Genomic DNA, 26951 nt, shown 5'->3' on the forward strand with positions numbered 1-26951 from the left:
TTTCAATGGTTTGGGGTTTTTTCCTGGTTTTCTGTGAGAATGAGGTTTCGACAGCCATGCTCCTTCAGCCTCCCCTTATACTCCTGATCCAACCTGGCCAAATATTTCTATCTTTCTGATCTATTGGCCAATTTAATACCAAGTCCTAGTAGTCCACAGTTTCATGAATACTCATGGCTATATAAAGAAAAGTACCCAAATTATCTCATTTTCCCTTCACTCCTCCATTGAGGGTTGCTACCATTGTATCTGGTGGCAGCAAGAAGCCCAGCATTCCCCATGTGTTTTGCATGTGCTGTTCCTGTGGAGTTCCTGGGGAGAAAGAAGAAGTGGAGGAAAATAGGATGCAGATTATTTCTTCTGGGAGGTGGGAGTTAGGAGAAAAAAGAAAATGGCCCTTGAAAAAAAGCAGCTTTCCTTCACCCTCTTTGTCACAAAATAACTTCATTAAATGAGTGCTGAGAAGTGACCCTGTGTCACATTAGTCTTCAGTGAGCTGAGGAAGGGCTTTTGGGCAGGTAGAAAACTCCTGCAGAAGCTAAAGTAAATTCTGCGTTGTTCCAGTTCTTTAATGACCCAGTTATTCTTAGAGGTTCCTTTCCTGCAGTAAAGTGGCCCGTGGTCTCCTTCACATGTATGTGAATTTGTTCCATAGTTTATGAGTTTTGTAATAGCATCTTTAGGTTTCAATGTGCAGTCTTTTCTAATCATGTTGCATAGATTTATATAAATTCTTAGACTGGAAGTTATCTTTGGCCTGCTCTCCAAATGTCTCTTTAAACAGCAGAGACATGTGAATTTATATTTGCTAGATGCCTGCAAGAATATTTTTCTACTGTCTCTCCTCCATTTGGAATGGAACTGCAGCTCGTGACATTTTTGGCTTCAGCCTGACTCATGGAAAAGCATTGCCTCAGGGAGGGCATGTGGATTTCCTTTTCACCCTGTGGTTGGCTGTGCACAACCCATGTGAGTGAGGGGTCAGTGCTCCTCTTCTGAGACAGTTTTCACATCATTTCTCAGGGGAAAATAGTCATTATTTAGAGCTTCTTGATTTTGTGGAGGATTATAAAGATGGGAAAAATAATTTTCTTCTAACGGATGTGTGTTTTTGGCAAACCAAATTTGTTGGAAACCATTTGAATGTTTTTTATAAGATTTTTCTTGAATAATGACATCCATGTTTAAAATGAGAGAAAAATCTGAATGCCAAGAGCATAATTGCCATGTCCAAATGGATTTCATCTCCAAAGAGAACCAGTAAACTCCCAAACTTCTTCAGATGGAGGGGAGTTCTTTTGCAGGTCCTTTTCATGGACTTGTATCACCTGTGTCTGTGTCATCTCCCACATCACGGGGGTTACATTTGATGGGGAGCCTGGGGTCGAGCACTCTGGGAATCTTCCAGTTACCACAGAGAGAAAGGTGCTGGAAAATTTCCTTACATCTCAGGAAACAGGGTAAGCATCTGAAAAAAAAATCCATCTCTTCAATTCTTGAATTAGGAATGACTGTGAAAAAGGTAAACAGAGGGAAGGGGAAGGTTTTACTGCAGCTGAGGTAAGTGGAGGGTGGAGATGTTCTGGACAGGCCAACAGCAATGGGCAGAAGTACACAAGGTCTCAGGCTGTGTTTAGGGAACAGACCCAGCTTTCCAATGAAGAAGGAGAAAGCAAGCCCACACTTCACCTTCACGTAATGAGAGATATTTGGAAGGGGAAAGTGTGGAACATTTTAATTGGGGTTCACCCTGGGGAGGAAAGTACTTCATTGTTCCAGTCAATGCAAGTGAAAGTAAGGGACAATGTTCTTCTTCCTCATCCTTCATCTACTGGGAACAACTTCTATTTTGGTTCACAGAGTTTTCATTTTTAAGAGGAAATGTATTTCCCTTGGGTCATACCAAGCTTCCCTTGGTAAATAACAAGCTTATGTCGCATCCTGTGTCTGCAAACCCAATTAAGTCAAATTTTATGGTTTTGTTTGGAAAGAAATTAATTTGTTGCAGTGATAAATTTGATTGCCACTAATATATTGGACTTTCTAATGGATGTTTTACAGGCAGTATTCATTAGGCACTTCAAGCAAAAAGAAAATGTCTTTCAGTTCCATTTTTCACTTAGGCACTGAGCTGAAGTTCTGCTCCTACACACATGACAGGAGTGCTAGAGACAAGGCTGACTCAAAACATTGATGATGGGCACTGGACCGTAACCCTCTTATTTACAGTCCTATACTATGAGCACTTTTGGAAAAAAGTCACCCAAGTGAGGACTTCTGATCTCTGCTGTAAGACAAGAAAGCAGCAGCGATGCTGCTCTGGGTCTTCTCTGCCTTTAGCGACCAGTTCAGGGCTGCAAGGACTACTTGGAGTATCCTAGGAAAAGCAATAAGATTCAATTTTTGATTTACTTACCATTAATAAAACTCCAGTAAGGTTGAATTTTTAGGGACAGCTTTTTCTAGCAGAAAATATCACCTGTAATGAAGGACTGGCTCATTTGACACCTTCTGCTCCTTACTAGCACTAAGGTTTTTGTGAGCTGCAGCCTAACCTGCATTTGATCTCTCCCTCCTCTGTACAGGAACACTCTGCTCACTGACCATTGAGAAGGCCATGCCTGAAGATGGGGGCGAGTACAAGTGCATAGCTGAGAACCCAGCAGGGAAAGCTGAATGTGCTTGCAAGGTGGTCGTAGAAGGTAAGTACTGTGCTGGGTACATGAAAGCCCTTCCTTAGAACTTCCTCCTTTCCAGCTTATTTCCCAAGAATGACCTTTAGGGGCTACTTACACACACACACACACACACACACAAAGAACTCTACTCCCTTCCCTTCTGCACTTTTTGGTCAATAGGTTATTCAGTGTCTACTATAAAGGAGCATGAGCAGAGAGGCAGTACAAAACCAAGGGCTCTGGATTCTTAGTGGAATAATCTGTATTCTGCCACCCACTGTATTTCTAGAAGGTTTTTAGAGCAGTTAGCTGAACTTGTAAGATTTGTTTCTGAGCTGTGTGCATCCTTTGAGAGCCAGTGAGAATGGCCTGAGTGAGTCTGGGTGTCAGTCTGCCTCAGGACTGCATGTGGCACATTTCTCACTCTACAGCTCCCCAGTTCTTTGCATTCACAGATGTTTGGTTGTTTGATTATCTAGTGTAAGTGAGAAAAAATAAATTAGCAACTCAGCCACCCTTGTGTTCCGTAGTCTTAGACCATGGACAATTTACAGGCTGAGGTACTTGTTTTCAGCCATGGTCATGCTGATGACACTGTACTCTTGTTCATTAGTCTTGGTCTTGGGCAGGGCCTAGATGAGGCTGTGTGACACAGACTTATAAAGCTGCCATGAAGTTTAAATTATTTAAGGGACTTTAAGTAACCAAATGTCCTTCTTACCAACTCACCTTCTGGTGAACCTATTTCTGAATACTGTGATACTTTTCATTGTGATCTAAAATGAACACAAAACTAGACAACAAGCCTAATAACAGAACTTGGGTACTGAACCTTCACTGCTGTGTTGCAGATGTGGTATTTGTGGCAGGAGGTCTAGAAAAGAGAACTATTATTTTTTTCCTAATGTTACATGACACAAGGTAAGACTGTGATTCTGTAACTTTTCACTAAAGGTCAGTCTTCATGTAACTGGAAAAGAAATTGATTAAATACTGATTACAATTAATATACCTGTACCTTCTGTGATACTATGGTCACAGTGTAATCTGTCTTAGATATCTGATAAGCTATTTTTTATGGTTCTGTAATTTAAAGTAATACATTTTGTCAGTGCTGAAGTTCAAATAATAGGCTTTAAGCAAAATCTAGTCCCTGAAACACCTTAGCCACCACAGATCGAGTGTTGAAGGATGAGATCATCAAAAGCTTAGCCTACAGTATTTCTCTAGAGCTGCCCTAGCAACTTTTAAATGTCTCAGTCATTTGTGAGTTTTTCCTCTGTCTTCTGATCTCCTTCAAGTAGTTGCTTTTCTTCCTCAATCTTCCTTTGGCCTATTTCCCACATCAAGTTTCCTGCAGGACAATGCATACTCTAGGAGGTTGCAGGTAGAGTTTGGCTTGCCAAGTCTTGTTCCTGGGAGGCTGTGAGCTGCTGGCCTGGTGATGTGAATGACATTACCTCAGCTGCCTGGCTTTCTGTGGTGGTGGCAGCCACGGCTGTAGGAGCTCACTGCTCACATCATGTTGGGCACCAGGGTGACCACATTCCTTACCTCCATGCTGGCTGTCTCCTCTGCCTTTTTCATCCTCCACTGGCATGCTACTGAGAAGAGGTTTTTGCACCATAGCAGACTCCAGCTATTTAGGAAAGATGCCATCTGATATCCCATGTCTGAGACTGGCAGAGGGGATGACTGTTATTTTTAAATTAGAATTGTGATCTAAAACAAGAGTTCAGATTTCTCCCTTCTTCAGTCCACTGTCAGGATCCCAAATGCTGATTTTTAGACTAAGTAACCATAATCATTATATTTCTTTTGACATCAGGGACTTGGGATTGGAGAAATGCTTGACTTCAGTTGGCAGATCTGTAGAATCTGAGTGTCTGAACTCTCACACAGCTTTCTGCTCTGAATTATTTACTAGGAGATTCTTGCTTCCTCTGTTAGGAAGGAAACTTGGATGAATTTTCACACACTGGCATCTAGAAGAAGGTGACTAAAATAGCTGTTTCCATAACATTTATGTCATCTTTTTCTATGGTAGCTAACAGCTCTCTCCCTCACAAATATTCTGAAAGCTGGATATTTGAAGCCTGTAATGTGATACAGCCATTGCTGACATCATAATCTATAATCATACTCTTTCTTCCACAGATAAATGTCAGTATCAAACAATGTAGCAAGCAGAGCTTGTTAGGATTTGCATTTTAGGTCATAGAATCCTAGAACAGTTTGTGTTGGAAGGGACCTTAAAGATCATTTTGTTCCAACCCCTACCATGGCCAGGGACTACTTCCCACAGATCAGGTTGCTCAAAGCCCCATCCAGCCTGGCCTTTAACACCCCCATGGATGGGAAGTCCACAACTTCTTTGGGCAACCTGTGCCAGAGCCTCATGACTCTCACAGAGAAGAATTTCTTCCCAATATCTAATCTAAATTTGCCTCCTTCAGCTTAAAGCCATTCCTGCTTGATGTGGCCCTACAGATCCTTGTGAAAAGTCCCTCCCAGCTCTCTTGGAGCTGGTTTAGGTACTGGAAGGGGCTCTAAGGTCTCCCCAAAGCCCTTTTCTCTTCAGGCTGAACTGCCCCAGCTCTCTCAGCCTGTGTTACAGGAGAGGTGCTCCAGCCCTGTGATCATGCTCAGCTTGGAATAACCTTAAAAAAAAGTTGCACCTTTTATTTATATCTCATGTGGGATACACATGGAAAGGAGCTTTATTGACTCCTAGCTGTTGGTGTAGCCTGCAGTGATGAGCAGTTTTTGGATAAGAGCTGTGCAATTGTGAAAATAGTAGAATCCAACCAATTTCAGTCCTGTGGTGTCCCTTTTTCTCTTTCTATTTAGGAATAAACAAATGGCCAAGAATATCTTCTTGTAAAGATTTAAACAGATGGAAGAAATGTTACTCTTCAAAATGAGTTAATCTGAATTGATTGCATAGACAAATGAACAGAAGAATTACTTTACATCATTTCTTTTGAATGAAACTGTGTTTTGATATGGCTTTGTTTCCCTTTTCTCTGCACTGCCTGACACAGCTTTGTGCCCATTATATTTGGTCTGTTCAGCTAAAATACCTGTCAGCTTAGATGGGACCTCTTGTCTAGCTGCTTACTTGGCTTGGATTCTTAGTGCAGCTGCTTTTGTAGAGGGTTTTTCCCTCTCTACTCCCTCTTCCTTTCAGAATGTGACAGCAAATTTCCAGCAAATCTCTGCAGAAAATACTTCTTAAAACCCTAAAGGACAGCAATTTCCTCTAACTTTGCAGAAGGATCCAAAATAAACCTTTTATTAGACAGCTTTTTCATTATTGATTTTCAAATAGGATTTCTATTTTATTATTTGTTTTGATTGCAGATGCCTCAAAGACCTCAAAGCCTACCGAGAAGAAGACCAAGAAGCCTAAGACCACTCTTCCCCCAGTGCTGCCAACAGAGAGTAAGTGACTGTGATTTGGTTTGCTTTGTTTCCAGTGGAAACAAAAGAGTGCTTTGGGATTCTGTGGTCATTCCCTTCTGTTTGCAGACATAGGATCAGAAGCCTGTGCTGTTTCTTTAGCCCTTGCACTTAAGTCATGTGAAATGAGTTTTTGCCATGTGGGGATTAGAAGTAAGAGCCCAAACTGCGAGTTCAGACCTCGCCCCTCTGCTCTCTGTTTTTCATAATGGTGCAATAAACTTGTGACACAGATTTATTTTTGGCTGCCTCTCAAAGAGCACAGAAATACTCGAGTAGCTTGCTTCAATTTGTGCTGTGTCCTGTGTAGACAATATGAAGTTTTACTACTGGTAAGCGAAGCATCTTGACTGAAATGCCCTGTAGAATTATCTGTCCTTTTTTGGCATGACCATGGAGAGCAGTTTTGCAAATTTTGCATTCTTTGTTTTAAGCCTAAATGCTTAACTTGCTTCTAATCCTTTCAGAAATAATAAATTAGCTATAAATTCCCATGTTTGCTACTCAGCATACCTGCATTTGGTTGAGAAGAAAGTTTAAATGGTAAAGGAAGCACAATAATGTCAGTTTAGGAATTCCTAACACCAGTACAACTTATGAAATTAAGGGATACAAATATCTCTTAAATCAAAACTGGACTTTGAAAATTGTTTATCTAAAATGGTCCACCATGTGAGTTCCTAAAAAGATGTAATGACGTGGTTTAATGGAAATATGGAACATTTTATCCAGCTCCCTCAAAAAATAAAAAACAAATAATCTCTAATCTGGTCTTCAGCAAGAACACTTTTAGCTGCTTTCAGCAGGACTCAGAGCAGTTTTATAGTGATTGATGATTACAGGTAATAATTGTGCTTCTGGAAATGTGACTTACATAAAACTATGCCCTGGGCTACAGCTATTTCTGAGTTGCTGGCTGAGCATTATAGCTCTCCCTCCAGCTTCTCTTTGGGGATGTGGGAAGAGTCACACTGACATGCTCCACCTCTGCACCTGAGCTTCAAGTGCCATAAATAATAACAATTAACAACAATCATTTTGTTATTGAACATCGATAGAAAAGAAAATTTTTAAGCCGTTTAAATCTCCACAGAACAGTGTTTTGAATTGTGTTTTCTATGCACAAAACACACACATTTCCTCTGATCCTCCCAGCAGTGTTATCAATTACAGCTTTTAGTGGAAATTAAAATAGATAGCAAAACAGAAGCTACCAACTCTGGCTGCCAAAATAATTGGGAAAATAAGTTGAAATAATGGGAAATGGTTTTTCTACATGGCATATTATTTCAGTATTTCAAGTTCTTGAACTTCTCATAAGCTCTTTTTTCCCAAAATACCTTTAACTCGTCTTTCCTGCTGCACAGTAAACATCAAGGTGACTAGAGAGAATGTTAGGAAGCTGGGCTTTGAAAGAGTTTTTGGACAAGTTTTGAAAAATACATATTTAATTTTAAAAGGATTTGGCTGCAGAGATTTTACAGGTGGTTTTTTAACATCTGAGTCTCTGAGGAATGTGAATATTTGTTCTGAAATAAGTTTTTATTTGTATGTTTGTCAGGGGCAAAATGTACAAAACAGATCCAGTGGACTACACAGTTCCAATCTACACTGATAAATTCTTATCAGATACAGAGACTGTAAAGTTCCTTACCTGAGAGAGAATAGGCTTTATAAGTCAGATGTTTGTCTGTCTTTACTGCATATTTATTGAAAAGAACGGTAGTAGAGAATAACTGTGAATTAAGTGTCTCAGTCTAATAAAGAGATATATTTCTACTCTTATCTTTTCTTTGTTTGCCACATCAAGTTACCAACAGCCCTAAAGGCAAGTAGAGTGTACAGATTGTTGTTAAGAAGGAGAGAATAAAAATTCCTCATAATGTGATTAGCATTATTAATTAATAAATTCTGAATTTTGAGTTGTGAATTCAGTCACAGCAGTATGTACTCTATAGGACAGACTATATATTCTCTGTACTTTTTAGAAATACTTTTCAAGGAAAAGATCCCTATTTTCCACATTCTGTAAAGCAGTGCAAGTCAAATTTCATGGTTAGTAGCTATGTCATCCTTTTCTCTCTTCAGAAAAATTACAAGTGATCCTTGGGTTTTTTGCCTTAGTAGAAACTTTCAGGAAAGTAATTAACTTTAGGGTCCTGAAAGCAAAGATCAATACATTTCTTTCTGGGGAAAAGAGTGAATGTTGTCAGTATGTTAACCTGTAGAATTTGTCTCACTGTGAGCTGCTGACTCAGGTCATTTGGCTGCTCATTCTGACAATATTATTTAATTTCTGGAAGCTTGGGCTTTGTAAGCTACAGAAAACCAGTAGTAAGCAGAATTTGTGCCATTGCTTCCTTTGATATGCAATGCATACTGGATTCTGGTGTAGAAAAAGAACATCTTGAAGGAAGCTGTGTGTCACTCCGTGATGAACAACATCTCTGAATGGGTGCTTGCAGTGTTTACTGCAGAAAGATTGCTCCCATGCTGGCAAATTACAAAACTTACAATGCATTTCATTTTGCTTAGAATTAATATTGTGTCACCAGAATTTAGTAATAATTATGCAACCCTCTAAGGATAAATAGAATAAATAATACTGTTCCTGAGAGTAAGAAACAGATTCACCTTTGAATCTGGGTGAAATAAAAGGGAGAAGAGAGGAAGGGCACCTCTGGAACTGGTTCATTCTTTACTGACTGCGCTGACTTGGGCTTTGTCACTTGGATCTTTGCTCAGTGGATGTCAAATGTTACTGAGTTAGAGTAATAGAGTGTTGTGTTTCTTCTAAAAGAAGCAGTGGAAAGTTGGATCCTTTCATTATTTATCATTCTGCACACTGTGTGCCATGCCAGAACAATCAGTGGGTAATGTAAGGGTCCTCCTGGCTTGACACAGCCCTGTAGCAGAAGCACTAAGCCAAAAATTTCACCACTTGAACATTTCTCTAGAAAGCTTTGAAACTGCTGTGAAGGGACTTAGGCACCCAGTTCCCTTTGAAATTAAAACTTATTTCAAATTAAGCTTAAAGGGAATTGCTTATTTCAATTACCAAAACCACTTGCAAAATCTTCAGTGCTTATTAAATAAATGTTTTTGTCGCAACAGACTGTGGAAAAATCAAAGTTCTGCTTGAGATTTTTAGGAGTAAATAAAGATTTGAATGTTTACAAATAAATATTCCTTTTTAAAAAAAAATATATTGCTACTCCACGCTTGCAAATATTTTGTTGTCCTTAAGCAAAGGACCAAAATAGAAGGAATTAGCCCAAGACAAGGCAGATTTGCTTGCAAGTCTAGAACCCAGATTTCTTGATCCTCAGTCTCGGGATTAATTTGCATGCAGCATTGAGGATAGTACAGATTTTTTTAAGTGGCATCACAATAGTTTACATAAAACATGAGCTTTCCAAAAGGACTTTTTTCAAAGGCTTTTTTCAAGATTTGCTAATGAAGGAGTATTACAGCAGTTATATTCTGTTTTTTTAACTTCACTATGGCTGAAACATGCAACATAACTTTACTCTAGTAGGAAGAAACTGTATCCCACTTATGGCTACTGAGAGAAAAAAAATACTTTAATGCTTTCGAAAATAATGCTCATAAATCTAAGCATTGGATTGAAGTGTTCAGAAAGAAATTCCCAATGTTTTTGTAGGGCTAATTCACAGCACTACTTCCAGTAAATATTAGAAATTGCAATTATCACCTGTTGCAATTATTGTTATGAAAACCTGACAGGATATCCCGGATTCCCTTATCTGAGTAATACTTCTTAAACCCACTGTTTTCATATTTAGACCACATACATTGAAGGGCTGACCCAGCATAGAGTTTGATTGCACAAATGTAAGTTCTTCTACTCATTTAAAATTAAATTGCATCAAAGAAAACAACTTTTTCTACACACCTGCAAGTTATTTAGCAGTATTTGGTAGCTTCTGATAGAAATCTTTTCTATATTTAAATCAAATGTTCTACTGTATAGAACATTTGATTTCATGTCAAACACATTTTTGGCTAGGTAGCTGTATAATAATACAGCTGTAATACAGGTAGCTGTATTCTCTTGCTGATGGTTACTAATAAATGTCATCACTGGCACTATCCAGATCAAATCCTCCAGAAGGTTTCACTGTCACCTTCTCAGATCTGAATTTTTAACATTATTGGTACTTGAATGCAAGGCTGAGCAGTGACATCTTTGGAACAATGCACCATTAAAGTAAATATGCTAAACAGGATCCCTTATTATGTTACTATATTCTTGTCCAAAGTAGGGAGAATTCTAAATGTTAATCACCATGAAAAAGTTATGAGTCAGTGGCATAGTGATTGGCATGCAGGTCTGTTATTTACTCTTCAATAAACAGTCTTGTCAGAGAATCCAAGTCTGCAAGCACCATTTTAAGAAAATGTTATTAAAGCATTAAGCTTGATGTGTCCTATTTAGTTAGTATATAATTAAATCAGTAAACACTTCAGGTTTTCTACTGATTTCTGTTCTATGAAAATAATATGAAACACAGCTTAGATGAATATGAAATGTTTCAAAATCTTCATTTCATGACAGATTGTTTTGCCCTAAGTGTAAAATGTGCCACTTTCTAAGGGAAGAACTCAATTACTAAGGAAGTTACTGTTCTGGTCAGAGATGTTCTTTTAATTGCAGAAGTGTGGGCAGTGGGTAGCAGCTGTGCTCTGTGGCTGCTGCTGACCTCTTTGGTGGCTGGGATAGTCTGAGATGCTCTTGAGGGTCAATGAGGCTGTCCAAGCCAGTTCCCTCAGTCCCATTCATTTCCCAGAAGGCTCATGCTGCTCTACTCCTGGCTGTTGTGAGATCCAAGACATTTTCTGCACAGTGAGTGCAAGTACTTAGTGTGTTGGAACAATATGAATTACATTGTCAGAGAAGCCTCTAACCAAACTTTTCAAGGAAAAATTAATCTTTTTTCCTAAGCTGAAAATTCCGCTCTTAGTCCATGTAAATCAAACTGCCATTAGCTGTTTTTAAGACCTAAATAGGATTTCTCTGAATCTCTAAATTATAAGAGGTGCTGCCTTCATTCCTGAGGCTCGAGGGTCCAAAGGTGCATAGCTGTGCCACAAGGCCTGACAGCCAAGTTGGGCTGAGGTAAACAGGCAATGCAGGATTTAACCTGATGACTCTGAAGGTTGGTTGCTTCCACAGATGAAAAATAAATCTGTTACTTAGTATAAAATGAGCAATGGAGAAACACTAATTTGTTGTCCAAATCCCTTCTTCTTAGTGCCCTGTTCAGCACTGTTTCTCTAATGCTGGGCATGTATTTTGAACCCCTGCCAAGTTACTCTACAGTTCTCATTGTACTGACATTTTCTGAGTTAATCTTGGCACGGAACAGTATTTTCCACGTGTATTTCATGGAGTCCATCCTACATATCTGTATGTTGACAGAAGACGACAGAAATGTTTATTGACTGTCTTACAGAGAGAAAAAGGAATAGTTTTTGCAATGTGGCCTAGAACTGAAGAGGTGTCATGCTTCATTAATTTACAGTTAAGTCATTGGCTAGAAATTGCACATCTGAGGCATAAAATAGAAGCATTAGATTTCTTCTCTATAAAACAGGGAACTAAATCCATTGGCTTAATTAATGTCCAAAAGCATATAGCACCTAGCTTTTCCCACTGAAACCATTTGGAGCTCCTGAATGTCCAGATGACCTGGCAGTGTTTTCCTATGGAACAGAGTGGGTAGCAGGGTAGTAACCTACCTTAGACTCCTGCCTTTACACACCTGGGCACAGCCTTTTAGTGTCTAATTGTAGATGTTCTCCCAGGATATAAAAAAGGTTAAAATTGAACTTAAGAAACTAACCTTGTTGTCTTGTTCCTACCAGAGCTCTTGGAGCATTTTACATGGCCTGGGTTGTTTGTGAGCTCTGATACTGGATCTCTTCTGTGCTGCTCAGATTTGCTTTAATTGTAGAAGTTGCTCAAGAATGGTGCTGCTAAACTGCTATGGAATTGTTTATTCCTTCAGCTGAGCTGTTTTCAAATACTGAGTTATTTTCAGTGTACCAGATCATATTAAAGCTCTGAGTGTGGTGGTATATCCTAGCTCTCTCGTGACTGCAAAAGTGAGTATTTCCTGGGTTTTATTTTTGTTTTCAGAAGGCAGAGGCTGTATATTTCTCAATTAAAGGACTATCTCTGCATGATTTAGAAACTGAATATGGGATGTTGCAACAAAATGACAGTTGTTTATAATTAAAAAAAAAGCTTTAAAAAACCGTTATGCAGCACACAAACTCAAGTAACTGACTTGCATGGAGTTAAGTTTTCTAATTTTTGCTTGTCATCAAATTTAAACCAGAGTTGCTTTCTGGTTTATTGTATTTAGATACTAAACAGTTATTTGGAAACACTATAGGAAATTTGCTCTCTGCCATGCAATGAAATGAAACTGTTTAAACTTCCAAACCTTGATGAAGTTTTCAAGCTACTGAAAACTGTGTGTTCAGTGCATTGTGTTTGTCATTTTCCTCTCTAGCAATTAGCACAGGTTCATTAATGTATGAATAAACTTTCTGCTACACCTGTAGCAATCATTTGTCTCCTGTTTCATCTTGTTTGTGCTAAAATATGTAATGAGTTTTTGTACTATCAACTAGGTCTGTGACAGTAGCAAGGACAGAACAGAATAATTGACTACTTTGAACACAAGGCCAAATGTTTCATTTTTTTCTCTACTTTTAGCTCTCAGTCATTCCACACTTTCTGGCAAAGCAGGCAGGAGTGAAGATTGGCAGAGAGCAGTCACTTTTGATTCAGACCTGGATATCTACACCCCGAAGGGTCTGAAGGAGGTTACACTGGGATTCATTTACATGGGGGAGAGAAAGACCTCATGATCTCACATTCCACAAGCCTGAAGGATCCAAGTGAGATGGGGAAGAAGGAGCAGATACTTGAATCTGGGCTTTCCATAAATTTTCCGTAAATATTCTTCTTACCACGGTGTCTGACACATTACAGACATGACTTCTTTTTTCAGTTTCTCTTGAACTCTAAAAATCCTGAAGAAGACCCAGTTTAGTTCAAGATGAAATCTTGACATGTTTTGCATGAGGAGAAAATGGTTTTTTATGTGCTTGTAGTGTAAGGGTATATCATTAACCCTTCTTCTCTCCTGAGCTAAAATGAGGCTGTTCCACAAGCAGACAGAGGCAGGGATAGGTCTTGTTCCTTATGCTAATGGAGTTAGGTATTAACTGTACTTGTTTACCAGGTGCTGAAATCCATCACTACAGAAGACATGAACATAATTTTAAGCATGTGACTTAAGGAAGACAGCAGGAATTATGGATTGGTTGGAAATAGTATCTTGAGTACTGATGTTTTTTTCAGATCCTAAGCGTTTTCCTTCATGCTTTATGAAAGCAAGTTGTGCAGAGAGCCATTTCAGGGGAGGGCTATTCCTATTTTTAGTAAAATTCCAAAAAAGGGAAGCAAAAAAGAAAGACAGAGGCTTCTGAGCATATCTGCTCTCACGACTGCACCATCAGGGAAGGGAAGAGCACAACCAAATGTCTGGCAACTACCAGCCTGGGTGGGGACTTTCCTCTTTTTGCTTTATGTCCCCCCACTCAAAAACAAGCTCTGTAAGAGGCAAACCTGCCTTGTAATGTTTATGTTGTTTCTAGAAGGCAGATTCATTAGTCCTTTTACTTCCAGGCTGATTTTCAGCACTGGCCCATTTCAATGTAAATACCAAAAGAAAGACAAACCATCTTTAAGGAAAAAAAAATGCATCAGAAGCAGACTTGAACTAATATTTCCAAGAGGCTCAAATATTTTAATGAAAACAATCATTTGACCTTGTCAACTTTGAGTAATCTTACTGGATTTTTTTTCCACTGTTTCCTGCAGCCTTTGAAAAAAAGAAAAGTTGCATTTCAAAGAGATGCATAAGATGAGCTGGTATTTTTAACGAAGACCTAAGAACAGTGGGGTGTACACTACTGGGCAAAGAAGCCAGCTACATAGAGCCAGAGACCTGTCCTTGTACTCATCCCCTTCCACCCTGCCCCAGCCTTTAATTTCTGCTCAGGGATAGTTGTGTCTGCAAAACAGGATATTCAGCCAGACCTTCCAGCAACCCTTGGCAATCTGCATGGTTTGATGAAGTCCAGTGACAGTCTGTATATCCTCAGTTCAGTGAATATAATGTCTTGGTGGGTGAAAACTATAATTTAAACCAAAAAAATTGTGCCTACATATAAAAAGCAGTGCCCTAGCTGAAAGAAGTGATGAGTTAATGTTCTCTGCTTTGCTGCTATGGAAATCTTTACTAAGGTGAGAATCTTTTAAACTGGCTTAAGCATAGTTGTTCCAGTATGCATGCACCTTGCCTATTAACTAAGGTACTGCAGTTAATACACAGTGTTGGCCAAGAAGTGATCTTTGAGTGAAAATCATGCTGGATTCAGGAATTTGCTCTTTTTTTCTGAAAAATAGCAACAGTGTCTGCAGCCCAAGATGGCACTTGACAAATGCTGCTTTTTCTTCATCCTTGGTGCTCTTTGTTCATATCAGGCTTAATGGAGTGTGGAAGCAATCAAATTCCTGTCACTGTAGCTTTTATTAAAAGCCACTGCAGCTCTGCTCAGTTTAGAGAAAAGCAGAGAGTCTGATGTTGAATACAGCATGCACACAAACAAAAATGTTTACGTGTTTCTAAACCATGCAACTGAGGGAGTTTACATGGGGTTATGCATCTAATTAATAACTAATGGGTTCTTTCCATTAATAGGGATGTTTAAGGGCAGATGAGAGGCCAGACTCTATGGACCTTCCAGCTGGCACCTGATCATATACATAGTTTCATCCACATAATATAGCTCCAACCTGAAATAAGAGTTTCAGCTCAGAGTGTGACCACACCACGACAAAGAGGAAAGCTGCTCTGAAAACACCACTTGCTGCCTTGGCTTGTACAACTCAGGCAGGAAAGAGGCTGTAGAAATACATTTGCTGTCACTTACCACAGCAGCCAGGGTACATGTCACTCTGTTAGTGGCCCAAAAAGTAATGTGTCCCTTTCATGAGTAGTTGTGCTCTTTGAAGGCATCAGTTTAAAGAGGGTTAAGGCCCCATGGAAGATGTGGAAGGACAGATACCTTGCTTACAGCCTGGTAGTCCAGTAATACAAGGATAAACACGTCACAAGTACTTATCTAAACCTTTAACTGGCTCTGTTGGGCTGGCACTTGTCAAAAAAAGGCTTCTTTGGGAAATATCCAGCTATTCTTTTTTGTCTCAGCCCTAAGTACTGTGAGAATATCCTACCTCTCCATTTTTGTGTTTCTGGTTGCTACAAAATCAATCCATTCAGAACATACAAGAGCCAAGCATACTTTTAGGGAAAATTACTAAAAAATGGAAAGAAGGTGGAAAAAACTTTTCTGTATTCCCTGCATGAAGTTCTTCAGAATGAACTGAATAAACACTGCTGTTGACAGCTAAACCATTAGATATTTTTTAAGTAGTTTGGTCTTTTCACATCCTATACCACACCACCTACTGTCTCCAGTTACTCTGAAAATCAATCTGTCTGTTGTTTGAGCTCCATAGCATTAGATTCCCACAGTGGTTTTGCAGCTCATGGCTCCTGGGTTTCATGGAGCATCACATGATGTGTTCCAGGGTATCATGCACAGCTTGTAGTTTGCTGCAACCAAAAGACTTAAAATCAAAAAACTGGTTTTATTGGTCTGCTGAAATCGGGGGATATTTTGCTGCTCAGTGTCTTTCTAATTTGAAATAAATAAATAAAATAATGGACCAAAAAATTCAAAACTTTTTCATCTGTTATGACTGTCACTAGGCACGTCTGTATAGTCTGCCAGATACACAAAAGCACTTAGCACATGCTGCTTCCGTTGGAGACAATAACATCTTAGAAGCCAGACTACTTCAATCATGCTGCCTAGTTGAGCACAAGAAAATAAGAAATGTTCTTTCACAGCAGAGGCCATTCTCTGACCAGGATGCTTAGAATAGCAGGCAAAAAGAGAGTGCTGTAAAAGGAATGAACTCCTTCACTTTTGGAATTCAGTGGTTTGAAGGCATCCAGACTGGTGCATTTAATGGCCACCACTATACATAACTCCTATGAATTTGTCTTTTTGAACCTGTTTGTGTTTCTGTATTGTAAAACATTACTTGTTTGTGAGGGTAGATTATGGATGTTATATTTAACTTGGTGTTTCTCTTATGCCTGCTGTCTGGTAATTTAATTGGGTAGCCTCTAGTTCTTGTTTTGTGAAAAATAGTTAATAGCCATTTTCTCTACAGTTCTTCTACTTACCCTACACAATTTGTAGAACAGTGTCTTCCAAAAATTTATGGATCCAGATTTCAAGTTCTAAGCCATATTTTTGTAGCTATGACATTTTCTTTTGAGAATATAGCAAAAAGTTGTCCCTGCTTAAGGAAGAGGGTGAGGCAAAGGGGTAGTACTAATACTTACTTTTGATGTATAGCTGTTTCTTTGTGAGCTCACAAGTGGTATGAGGAGCAGCATATGGTGTTAACTACTCTACTTTTAACTGAGATCATTCAGCATTGATTATGCTGGATATCTGAGCAGAAATTCACTATGACATGGGTCTTGGCCCAGTATTTTCCTCTGTTAAACTGCTGTAAGGAATGGATGATGACAGATTGTGGGAGAAGTGTAGAAGATTTCTTTGATTCTATTAAAAGTTTCATCTTCAACTCTGAATAATCTGAGGATCATCCAGGATAATAAAGGTGGTTTTTAAAGGTATTTTTAATTCTTTAGTTTAATATGCTGGAAGAACATATTATATTTTCAAGTGCCAACAAAGCATTGCTATGGATGTTTGTGGTTAGTCTGGTTCCTTGCAGAGCTCACCTTTGAATTCACATGGTGTTTTGTTTGTTTGTTTTTAACTAGGTGAAGCAACAGTGAAGAAGAAACCAGCTCCGAAGACTCCTCCAAAAGCAGGTAATTTGTTGCATGTGTCACCCACATTTACCAGGGCAGCTGTTGCCTACTAAGTTTGTTTGCATGTGTGATTAAATGGTAGGTAAGTCCAACTTGTTAACACTATGCTAAGAATTAAATTATGAGCATCCAAAGAAGTTACTCTCAGGTGGACTATAGCAAGATCCTACAAAGTGTCAGTAGTGTGTAACTGATGCCCTTTTGCATATCCACAACAAACCTTGGCTTCCTGTGAAAGAATTTTTTCTGTGTATCACAGAATCCTCCGTATGAGTAGCTACCACAGAGAAGGTGATAGATTCTGCTTTTCCTCATCACTGGCATTATGGTAACCTGCTTGTGTGTTTGCAGTCTCTGAGGCAAAGCTATCCATATTTAAAATTACAAGGAAATTTCCCCTATAGGAACCTCTTTTCAGTGTCTTAAAACTTACCAGACTTTTAAACTGTTCAAGCTGCTTTCTATGCCAGATATACACCTCAGCCTAGCTTCCTTCAGATATTTTCAAAACAAAAACACTTTTAAAAGGTCAAGTCTAGAGTGGGGGGAACCCACTTTGTTTTAATTACTTTGAAAAGGAAAAGAAAGCACTTTTTTCATACCCAGTAGCCCTGTGCTTTGTAAAGAATGTTTCATTTGGCTGCGAGGTCATTGTAATTTTAGGGAATGCCTCTTACCATTTCTGTCAATATGTCCTCAACTCTGCCCCCTTCAATACACACACACAAGAATAATTTTTTTATCATGCTGCTTTTATAAGCAACAGTATAGGTTTCACCCTGGAGTTGTCCAGCCTATGATATTTCTGGCCTCTGCTTAGCAGCTACCAGGGGTCTGACACTCAGCAGCACAGCTGAGAGCCAGGCAGGAGCACTGCTAGCAGGAGATGTTCTGCCATCTATTGATACTCAGGCAGTTAGAGGGAACAGAAAGAGGAATGCCTGGTTCATGAACAGAGGGAAATGAATGGGACTGCAAGGTTTAAAAGAAGCACTGTGATACAAAAAAGACCCATCATTGTTCATGGCAAAATTTATTGTGATGGAGAAAGACATCAATTTCCTTCCTTGTCTCTCATGATGTTTCTGTGCCACATAATGTTTATCTGGCTGCTGAGATAACTGTAGGCAGATCTTGAGTCTTAAATTTTCTGAATTCTGTTGATGACATCAGGGAGCAGCTTTGCAGACCCCCTCAGCACATGCAAATTGATAAGAAGGTATCTGGAGCCATTCTTCAAATATGCATAGTTCAAAAGAAAAAGAAGATTTTCTGAAAAATCCACATAAAATTTCATAAACTGTAGATTTGGAATTGGTGGTAGGTGCCAGTGTTTCTGTCTTTTGGATGTCTGTACCTTGGTCTTGCACAAGCAAACTTTGGATGGGTAAATTGTTATTGCTTCACTCCCCTAGAATTACCAAATCCATGGAATTTTTTTCATTGCAAGCAACAGGTAACTGCTAATCTGAAATTCAAATGCTGCTGTGAAACAGTTGAGCTGAGAAGTGTATGTGTTTTGAATTTTAAGAAAACTGAGGGTCATTTAAAGGGTTATTTAATTTATGTTTTTCCCCCTTCAGCTGCTCCTCCTCAGATTACTCAGTTCCCAGAAGACAGAAAAGTCCGTGCAGGTGAATCAGTGGAATTGTTTGCCAAGGTGGTGGGAACAGCACCCATAACTTGCACCTGGATGAAATTCCGTAAGCAGGTAAATTGTTTTCTGGTCTCTTTTGACAACCACTGAAAAAGCAGATCTGGAAAGGAACACCAATGACTATCTCCCTTCCTGAGGAACTGGCAAAGTCCATCTGGTTCCTGCAGATGTTCTCCTCACCTCCACTGAAAACATTTCACTGATGAAGATTTCACAAGCTCCATTGGCAAATTATTGCAGTGTTTATATAGCTACAGCGTTAGAATTTTTTTCCTAATCCAAACCTAAATCTTTCTTGATACAGTTTAGACCCTTTGCTGCCTGTCTCCTCCTGTAACAAATGATAGTTTCTTTGTGAAAAGTCAGACCATGAATTAAAGGATAAGTGATGGGAAAGATACAGGTATCTGAAAAGTATCTGTCGCAGGGGACATTTCTCTCCTTTGAAAATGACCTCTTCTTTGTTGATGCTGGGTCTAAAGTTATGTCAGAGGGGCAAAATACCATACAAAAAACTTGAGTGAATTGTCTTGCAACACAAATGTCACCATACAGGGCACAACAAAAATCCATGCCATGAGTGCCCCCACTCCCTAGTTTTAAAGTTCTTTTTACTTGAATAATATCTTTAAACTGTATCACATGTCCATAAGGGCAGTGTCTAAAGAGAGTTGCTTTAACAAAACTATTTAAAATCAGTTTAAATCAAATAACACAATATGCAAGTTCAGATTGGAAGATGAAGTGTCACGCTAGGACAGAGCAAATATAAATATCTGCTGTAACTGCTGTTCTGTTTATTTTGTTCTGAACTTGTCATGCACTCTATAGAACACAAATAAAAACATCTCCTCCTAGAAGGAAGTTTAGACTCTAAATCCAGACATGTCAGCATTTAATTGAAAGAATTCAAAACAGTTTGTTTGTGCAAAGGGTATTCCAGAGTCCATCCTTGCTAACTCCAAATGACCTCTTACTTTAGGGGAAAGGGTAGGTTTTTTCCTGAACTCTTATATTTCCTTAAATTTCTTTAGCTTCAGGACTGGCGTTAACCACTGTTTTCCACAAAAAATAGGTCTCAGAAGCTTCAGTGACATTCACTGAAGCTGAGCTCGGATTTTGATAAGCTCTGTCTTAGCATTTAGGTAAAATGTGCCCCTCAAAACTGAGTTTCTGGTTTGTGCAGAATTCTGAGTTCATTGTTGAATACAACAATCCTATTTACCTAGATTTTAAGGCCTTTTTTATATGCAAGGTCTGTGTGATAACAGGGACTAGCAGCTCCTTTTGGCCATATCAGATCCATAACCTGTGATTCAAGATACTTTCTCCTTTGTAAAATTCTATTTTTACCATCTTTATACTTTCTTCTTTAGTTATCCACTGTGAGACAGAGTGAAGTATTGCAAAATCATAAATTAAAATGACAAATTTTTTTAAATTATTCATTCTGGTGCATGAGGTACGAAAGAAAAAAAAAGCTTCAGGAAGGATACCAAACACTGTAGGACAACAAATGAGGGCAGCAGTCTCTCATTTATTAATTTAAAAGGGGAGCCACTTACTGTGTCCTGTGCTGCACCATAATTTTGCTTTATTTTTCACTTACACTTCATCACAGATTGTTTTACACTTGGATTTCTTCCTTTTCTATAACTCTGGTTGATTTCAACTCTGTTCCATTCCCAGTCCTAAAAGTGAAAACCAGCCAAGTGTTTTGACAGTTTACTGGGAGTTATTTGTAGTTGTTATTTGAGCTGACCCAGCAATTGGTGAGCTGTGATTTCAGCCCTGCTGCTGTTTGCTGCAGCTTCCTCTCCGTGGTTCTTCCTCACATTCCCACAGGTGCAGGAGAGTCTCAGTGGCCTCTCTCTCTCTTTTGGGTATTCCAAAACAGTATCTTTTGCTTGTAGAAGGGGAATGTCATGAATCTGTGACCCATACTGTTGTATGCCATGGCAGTGCAGTAGAGGGATTCTGGAACTGTGCTGAGCTAAAGAGGAGAGACCCTTGGAAAGCCTTGGAAAGCTGCTTCATCAGCTGACTCCATCACTGAACACTGTCAGCTGTTGAAGCTTCTCAACTATAACCAGTGACTTTCTTTCAGGATCCCAAAGATCCAACCTCATGTTCCCCACAACCACTGCAAACCACTGAGCATCCTTTCAGGGCTGTCTCTGCATCCTTTCAAGGATTTCTCTGCATCCCTTCAGGGCTTTCTCTGTATCCTTTCTGGGCTTTCTCTGAATAATGCAGATCTAGTTCTAGTATCACCCCTTGACTAATTTTAGTGAAGCATAAAGGAACAGTTTAGAATCTCAGAAGTATGGAACAACTTTAAGTAGAGTTTAACCCTACGTAATCCCATTTGCTAACTTTCTATTTGAGTTATTGTAAAAAAATCTTTTTAAAGTTACTTTTGGACAGATAGCAGTGCATGTGTTTTGTCTCAGTTGAGGAAAGAGCAGGGAAAGTCCTGTTCTTCAACTTTTGATTTCTTCTTCTCTGAATATATGGGACAAGATAAGGCAAACTAAATAGCCTTCATTTTTAATTAAATTCTGAGAATGGCTTGGAAGAGTCACTTATCTAAGAAGGAAGTGGTGGGAGGAAGAAGGGCATTGACATTATGTTGTCTGTTTCATAAGAACACAGTGTACAGCTTCTGTAATTGCAGTGTAGCATTATGAGGTTTTTAAAGAACTGTCATGTCTCAAGCTAATGCTGATTAAAATCTAATTCACCTTGGCCATTTATGCTATGATAGCTCCATTTCAATTAAAAACTAGCTTATAATATGCCTATGGTATTCAGCAGAGATCTGGATTTTTGCTTCTCCAGAAAATTAAAATGCTATGGGAAAGCTCAATGTGCTCTTTGAATGTCTCTCTGTACAGCTGTACTGTTGTATCTCCATTTCATCCAACATTGTCCTCAGTTGTTCAAACCCAAAAAACTGCTACCCTGGTTTGTGTGGAAGTACAGAATGAACCTGGTTAAAACAAGAGGGCAGCAGTCCCAGCTGTGGATGGTCTGCACATTGGGCTTCTGAGGGGGATGGCAAATGAAGTGAGGCTAAGCCCTTGTGCCACTGTGGCTTCTCTAAGATATGGGAGACCAAACTTTGCTCTTCTGGCAATTGCACAGTTTGCACTTTCAGCCTGTCAAAGAGAACTTAAAAAGTGACACTCCTGTTCCTTAGTGGGGTTCCAGAACACCAGTGCTCCCTGTGGCCTTTGCAGGACTGGAGCCCTTATAATGTTCCACTGCATTTCTAGATGATGTGTGTGGATTACACAGTTTATCAGCTGGACATACTTCTGTAATAGAGTTATCTGCAACTAACACTCATATGATAACATTGGATTGTGCTTTGAGCTCTTTCAGATACAAAGAAATCTATCACATAATTTTTCTTTTAATTTGGCAGATTCAAGAAAATGAATATATTAAAATTGAGAATGCTGAAAACAGCAGCAAGCTAACAATATCATCAACAAAGCAGGAGCACTGTGGATGTTACACCCTAGTTGTAGAGAACAAACTTGGCAGCAGACAAGCACAAGTCAACCTCACAGTTGTTGGTAAGTCCAAATTAATATTTTATTTATATACTTATTTTTCAGACATCAGTCTAGATTTGCATTTTATATAATGATATGCAACAGGTTAAATAAAATAATCAGTTACATTAAGAAGACTGAAATAAGAGCTAGTATTTAAAAAAATGGCTAGTGACATTGTAATAAGGACTGTAAGTAAGATCTGTAGGGTTATACTGTGTTTATTTGGAAAAATTCCTAATTCCATGGTGATGAAGGTATAAAATAGATAAAATAGCTCCTGCTTAAAAAGAAATCCCCCCACTAGATAAAAACAGTTCATTTCTCCATTTTAAATTCCTACCATGGTCTATTGTTTCACAGGGACAGAAAGCAGTGAATAAAGACAGTCTGTTTTCAATATTTTGGAGCCCTTCATCTGTGGGCTTTTACACAGGTATCTTAAAGCTTCAAGCAGCCTTGTCAGGTGACACTCCCAGGCCATCAGGTTTGTTGCAGCAGACTCTGGACAGCTGCACAGACATGCAGACTGCAGACAGTTGCAGTTTATTTGCAGATAAAACTTTTTATTTCCCTCCTTTTCACTCTTTCCTAGGCAACTGCTGCAGGCAGCTAATTGTAGCAGGTTATTGGGCAAGATGGATTTTTTTTTAGCTGCACAAGGCCAGCATTTCCTATTATCTTGTTACTGTGTGAGCCTTGACTCATTATTATATAAGTCACTGGTTTATATCCTTTGGAGTTAATTGGTTTGAAAGTCTTTGAATTCTATAACCTTATAAAGCTACATCTCAGCCTCCTGCTTTGCTCTTCACTAAGAAATGTGCCAGAGAACCGTGGGATTCCCAGAGATGCTTTTGGGAGAGTTGGGTGAAGAATCCTTACAATGTGCAGGAATTTGCCATGTGTTTTGGCTGATGACAAGCTCTCTGTTTCCAACTAAAAAGAATAAATTCCATCTTGTAAAATTGCCAAGCTCTTCAGTGAGACATCTCGCTGATGTCAGCACTGCCAAAGGCGTGACAAGGCCTCCTAGCTTGCTGCACATGCATTTTAAGGCCAGATTCTTCCATCTGGGCACTCAAAAATGTGGGAAAAGAGAGCAAAAATGTCTTCCTTATAGGAAGGGGGTTAGAATCTCACTATGAGATAAAATCCTTCACACTCTTTGCACCTTTAAAGGTGTCAAATGTTCACTGAAGTTGGAAGGTACTTTTCTCTAAAGCCTGTCAGTCAAAATAGGGAAGCTGTGTTTCTCTGAATATGCAAAACCTGGCATTTCTGAGCCTACCAAAGCTCATCCTTAGTCCTAAATTCCCGCCTGTCCATTGTCTCTGCTCCATCCCAAGTACTGGGAAGAAACTTGCCGTCCCTGCCCTGACCCCACTTTCATAACAAGCATTGGTGGAGAAAGTCCTGGTGCTAGAGATCAGCTCTGTTTGTCTCAGCCCTTTATAATTAGTCTCTAAATTCTGTGTGAGCTGCCTCCCTGTAAGTCTACTGAGAAAGGGCACATCCATGTGTGTGAGTTGTGTGCTCAAAACGCTGTGCCTGACCACACTGCACAACTGAGCCTTGAATGTGTTGAAACTACAAATACAGAACATTTGCTTTCTGGAGGAGCGTGTCTGAGCAGACCCAGAGCTGCATTTCTCAAAGGACTAGCTAACAGGCTTGGCTCTTCTGAATTTTAGCAAATCAAAGACATTTGTTAAAATATAATCCATATTAATTTCATTATTAATATGGAAATAAATATGTATTTATTTCATTATTATTACTTCTTTAATATTAATAATTACTACCTCTTTTAATTTATTATTACCTCTTTAAACCATGTAGGTTTCAAAGTCTTCATGCTGATGGGCAAGTTTCTGATGTGAAAGACTCCAATAAACATTTCTCAAATTAAATTTGGACTGTAACACATGTCAAGGAGCAGGTTGCCCAGCAAAGCTTGATACATCCCTGGAGGTATCAAGTTCAGACTGGATAAGCATCTGAACAATCTGGTCTGACTTTATACCTGATCCTGCTTTGAACAGTAGCTCTAAAGACCTTCCTGAGGATATTTAAGATCATCCTGGATCTTGGTTTTATACTTGCAGTTGTCAAAGACCATTCTTCACAAAAAAATAACATTATTGATTTAACCTCCAATCAGAGGACAAAGGATTGAGCTTAACTGCCAGGACTGAAATCAGAAATGATCCTGCTATGATTTGAACTCTGAGTCCTAGATTGCAAACTCTATCTGAGTACAATTTGTAGAAATTATTTTTAATAATGACATTTAGGGAAACAAAGATACCCTGCATTCCTTTGAATTTAGCTCCCAAAGTCTTAAATTTAACTGTCAGACTCAGGCCTCAACTACAGTCTTCCTTGAACTGTGCAAGGGTACTGACTCCTAAAGCATTTAAATGATTTATGATTTGATGCTGTTTGAGTCATGGGAAAGGATGTTCTTGAAAGAAGCCCAGCTTCATCCTATGGGTTTTTATTTCCTTTAATGAATATCAATGAACAAAAATGTCCATTACATTCAGCCTCCAGTGTGAGCTGTGTGCAGTCCTCACAGCAAATGCACTGATACATAAACAAGTTAGAGGAGACTTTTTAAATTATGGCGTGGTCCTGAGCACAGAGCCCTCAGCCACAAGGACTGAGCCTTGTGATTCATTGTGTAACTTTGTACAACACTAATAACTGGGAGACCTGCAAGTCTGTGAGACATCCAAGTTAAGCAATATCTTCTTTTAAAGGGTTGACTGGTCCCAAAATGTCCATGTTGAGGTCTTCTCTATTGTTATGATCAGCTCTCTTAAATAAGCAATTTCCTTAGCTGACTGATCTCTCTAGAGAGATTTTGTAACGTGTTTCTGCTCTAAAATCAAAACAGCCTGATGTGAGATTGAGCTCTTGATTTATAGCAGGCAGTGTCTCAGATGGAAGTGGATGTGTGTTGCCAAAGCTGTTAAATGAGCCAGTTATGAACTTAGTGTAAAATATGACTGATTTAGGCAAGGTAGAGCCCTCAGTTTACAGTGACAACAAGGAATATGCATTCCTTTTATGCCATTTATTGGATGTATTTGATATATTTATCAAAATTATGATTCCGAACATTTTAGCTGTGTGATAGCCCCAGGTCTGTAACCACCTTTGAAAAAGAAACTTGGTTTTCCTACTGGCTAAAGCTGGGTTCTATGACAGTGTCCAAAGGATAACACAGAATTCAACAAGGGTGTCTGGCACTCGAGAAATAATCTGTTCTGCAGCTATGCCACAAATTTGCCACATGCTTTTGGGCTTATTGCTTCACATTTCCATACCTACTATTCAGGAGCTTTATGATGATCAGTTGTTAGTGAATACTTTGTATATCATTGCTGTCTTTTAGTTTTTTTAAAGACAGAACTAGAAACACACATACTACCTAACTGGGGCCTAATTTTGAGCAATCTTGTTTGTCTTTTATAAATCCTTTGGGATCTTTACTGTTCCTGATGTGGTATTTTGTGTTTATATACATATATCTATTTATGTATATATATTGTACATAAACATGCACATGTATGTAAGTTTCATGGTAATAAGCTCTATGGTAGATATATGCAAAAGAATAAGAGCAATGTCATTAGACCCAGAGAGGCCTAAAGTCAAAAGTTAGGGTGTTTTTATTACTCTCAGCACTGGTGCATGTACTGTGATTTGCAGCCTTCACTGCTGTTGGAAAGTGATAAATGAAGTACTCAAGGACACACACACATATATATATACACACAGAGGCATGCAAGTAGTATACCATGAATTCACTAATACCTCCTCCTCTGCTCCATTCCGTACTTGTCTTGGGATGGGGAAGTTACTTGCTGTGAGGAAGGTGTTACTTCTGTGCCTGTAGCAGAATGTGTGAGCACAGTCTTTCCAAGCCCAAATGAGAAAATACAACTTTACTTGAGAACAAGGTCTGATCACCACTAACTATAACAGTCATTGAATGTAATGGTAGGATTATTAATTGCTGCTATGAAGGGCTTGGTTCTGCTTCTACAAGTCACATATATGCAAGCTTAGAATTTGTTTTCTCCCTCGAAACTCTGTTACAAGGAAACATGGTAGCCAAACCAGCAGTGCACAGTGACACTTTCAGCACGGTGAATGCATTGTGGGAGATCCTGAGACATCTGGCTCAGTGCTCACCACTCAGACAGAGAGGACACAGTGGTCAATGTTCTGTGCTCCCTCTCTGGAAAAGTTAAGTGCAGACATCTGGGAAGCAGACAGTGAAGCGAGACATCCATAGACATTTTGACACTGAATATTGCAGCTCAGAAGTGCAAATATGAATGATTCTGAAGTTCTTTTTTTGAAAAGAATCAGATAATATCTTGCAGTATCCATGTGATTCCCTGTTTACAGTCAGGTCAAGAATGCAGTGAATTTCTTAAGAATATGTGGGTGGACTCACTCTGTAACCTTCAACCTTTCAAATTCCTCTGGATTGCTGGAGTATTTTTGTCACTGGTTTTATATTTAAAGGGCAACTACACTGGTGGTTAAG

General features: G+C 39.0%; 1 protein-coding gene across 1 annotated transcript in view; it reads left to right on the forward strand.

The window, feature by feature from the left end:
* MYLK (myosin light chain kinase) overlaps positions 1-26951 on the forward strand; it is a 192204-nt gene that overhangs the window by 128448 nt on the left and 36805 nt on the right. The window contains exons 17-21 of the mRNA XM_059852710.1: positions 2586-2702; positions 6042-6122; positions 17114-17164; positions 18748-18875; positions 22252-22405. Coding sequence (XP_059708693.1) covers positions 2586-2702; positions 6042-6122; positions 17114-17164; positions 18748-18875; positions 22252-22405 — 531 coding nt within the window. The remainder of the gene's footprint in view (positions 1-2585; positions 2703-6041; positions 6123-17113; positions 17165-18747; positions 18876-22251; positions 22406-26951) is intronic.

This window comes from Haemorhous mexicanus, chromosome 8 (genome assembly GCF_027477595.1).
Source record: "Haemorhous mexicanus isolate bHaeMex1 chromosome 8, bHaeMex1.pri, whole genome shotgun sequence".
In the NCBI taxonomy this organism is placed as follows: Eukaryota; Metazoa; Chordata; class Aves; order Passeriformes; family Fringillidae; genus Haemorhous; species Haemorhous mexicanus.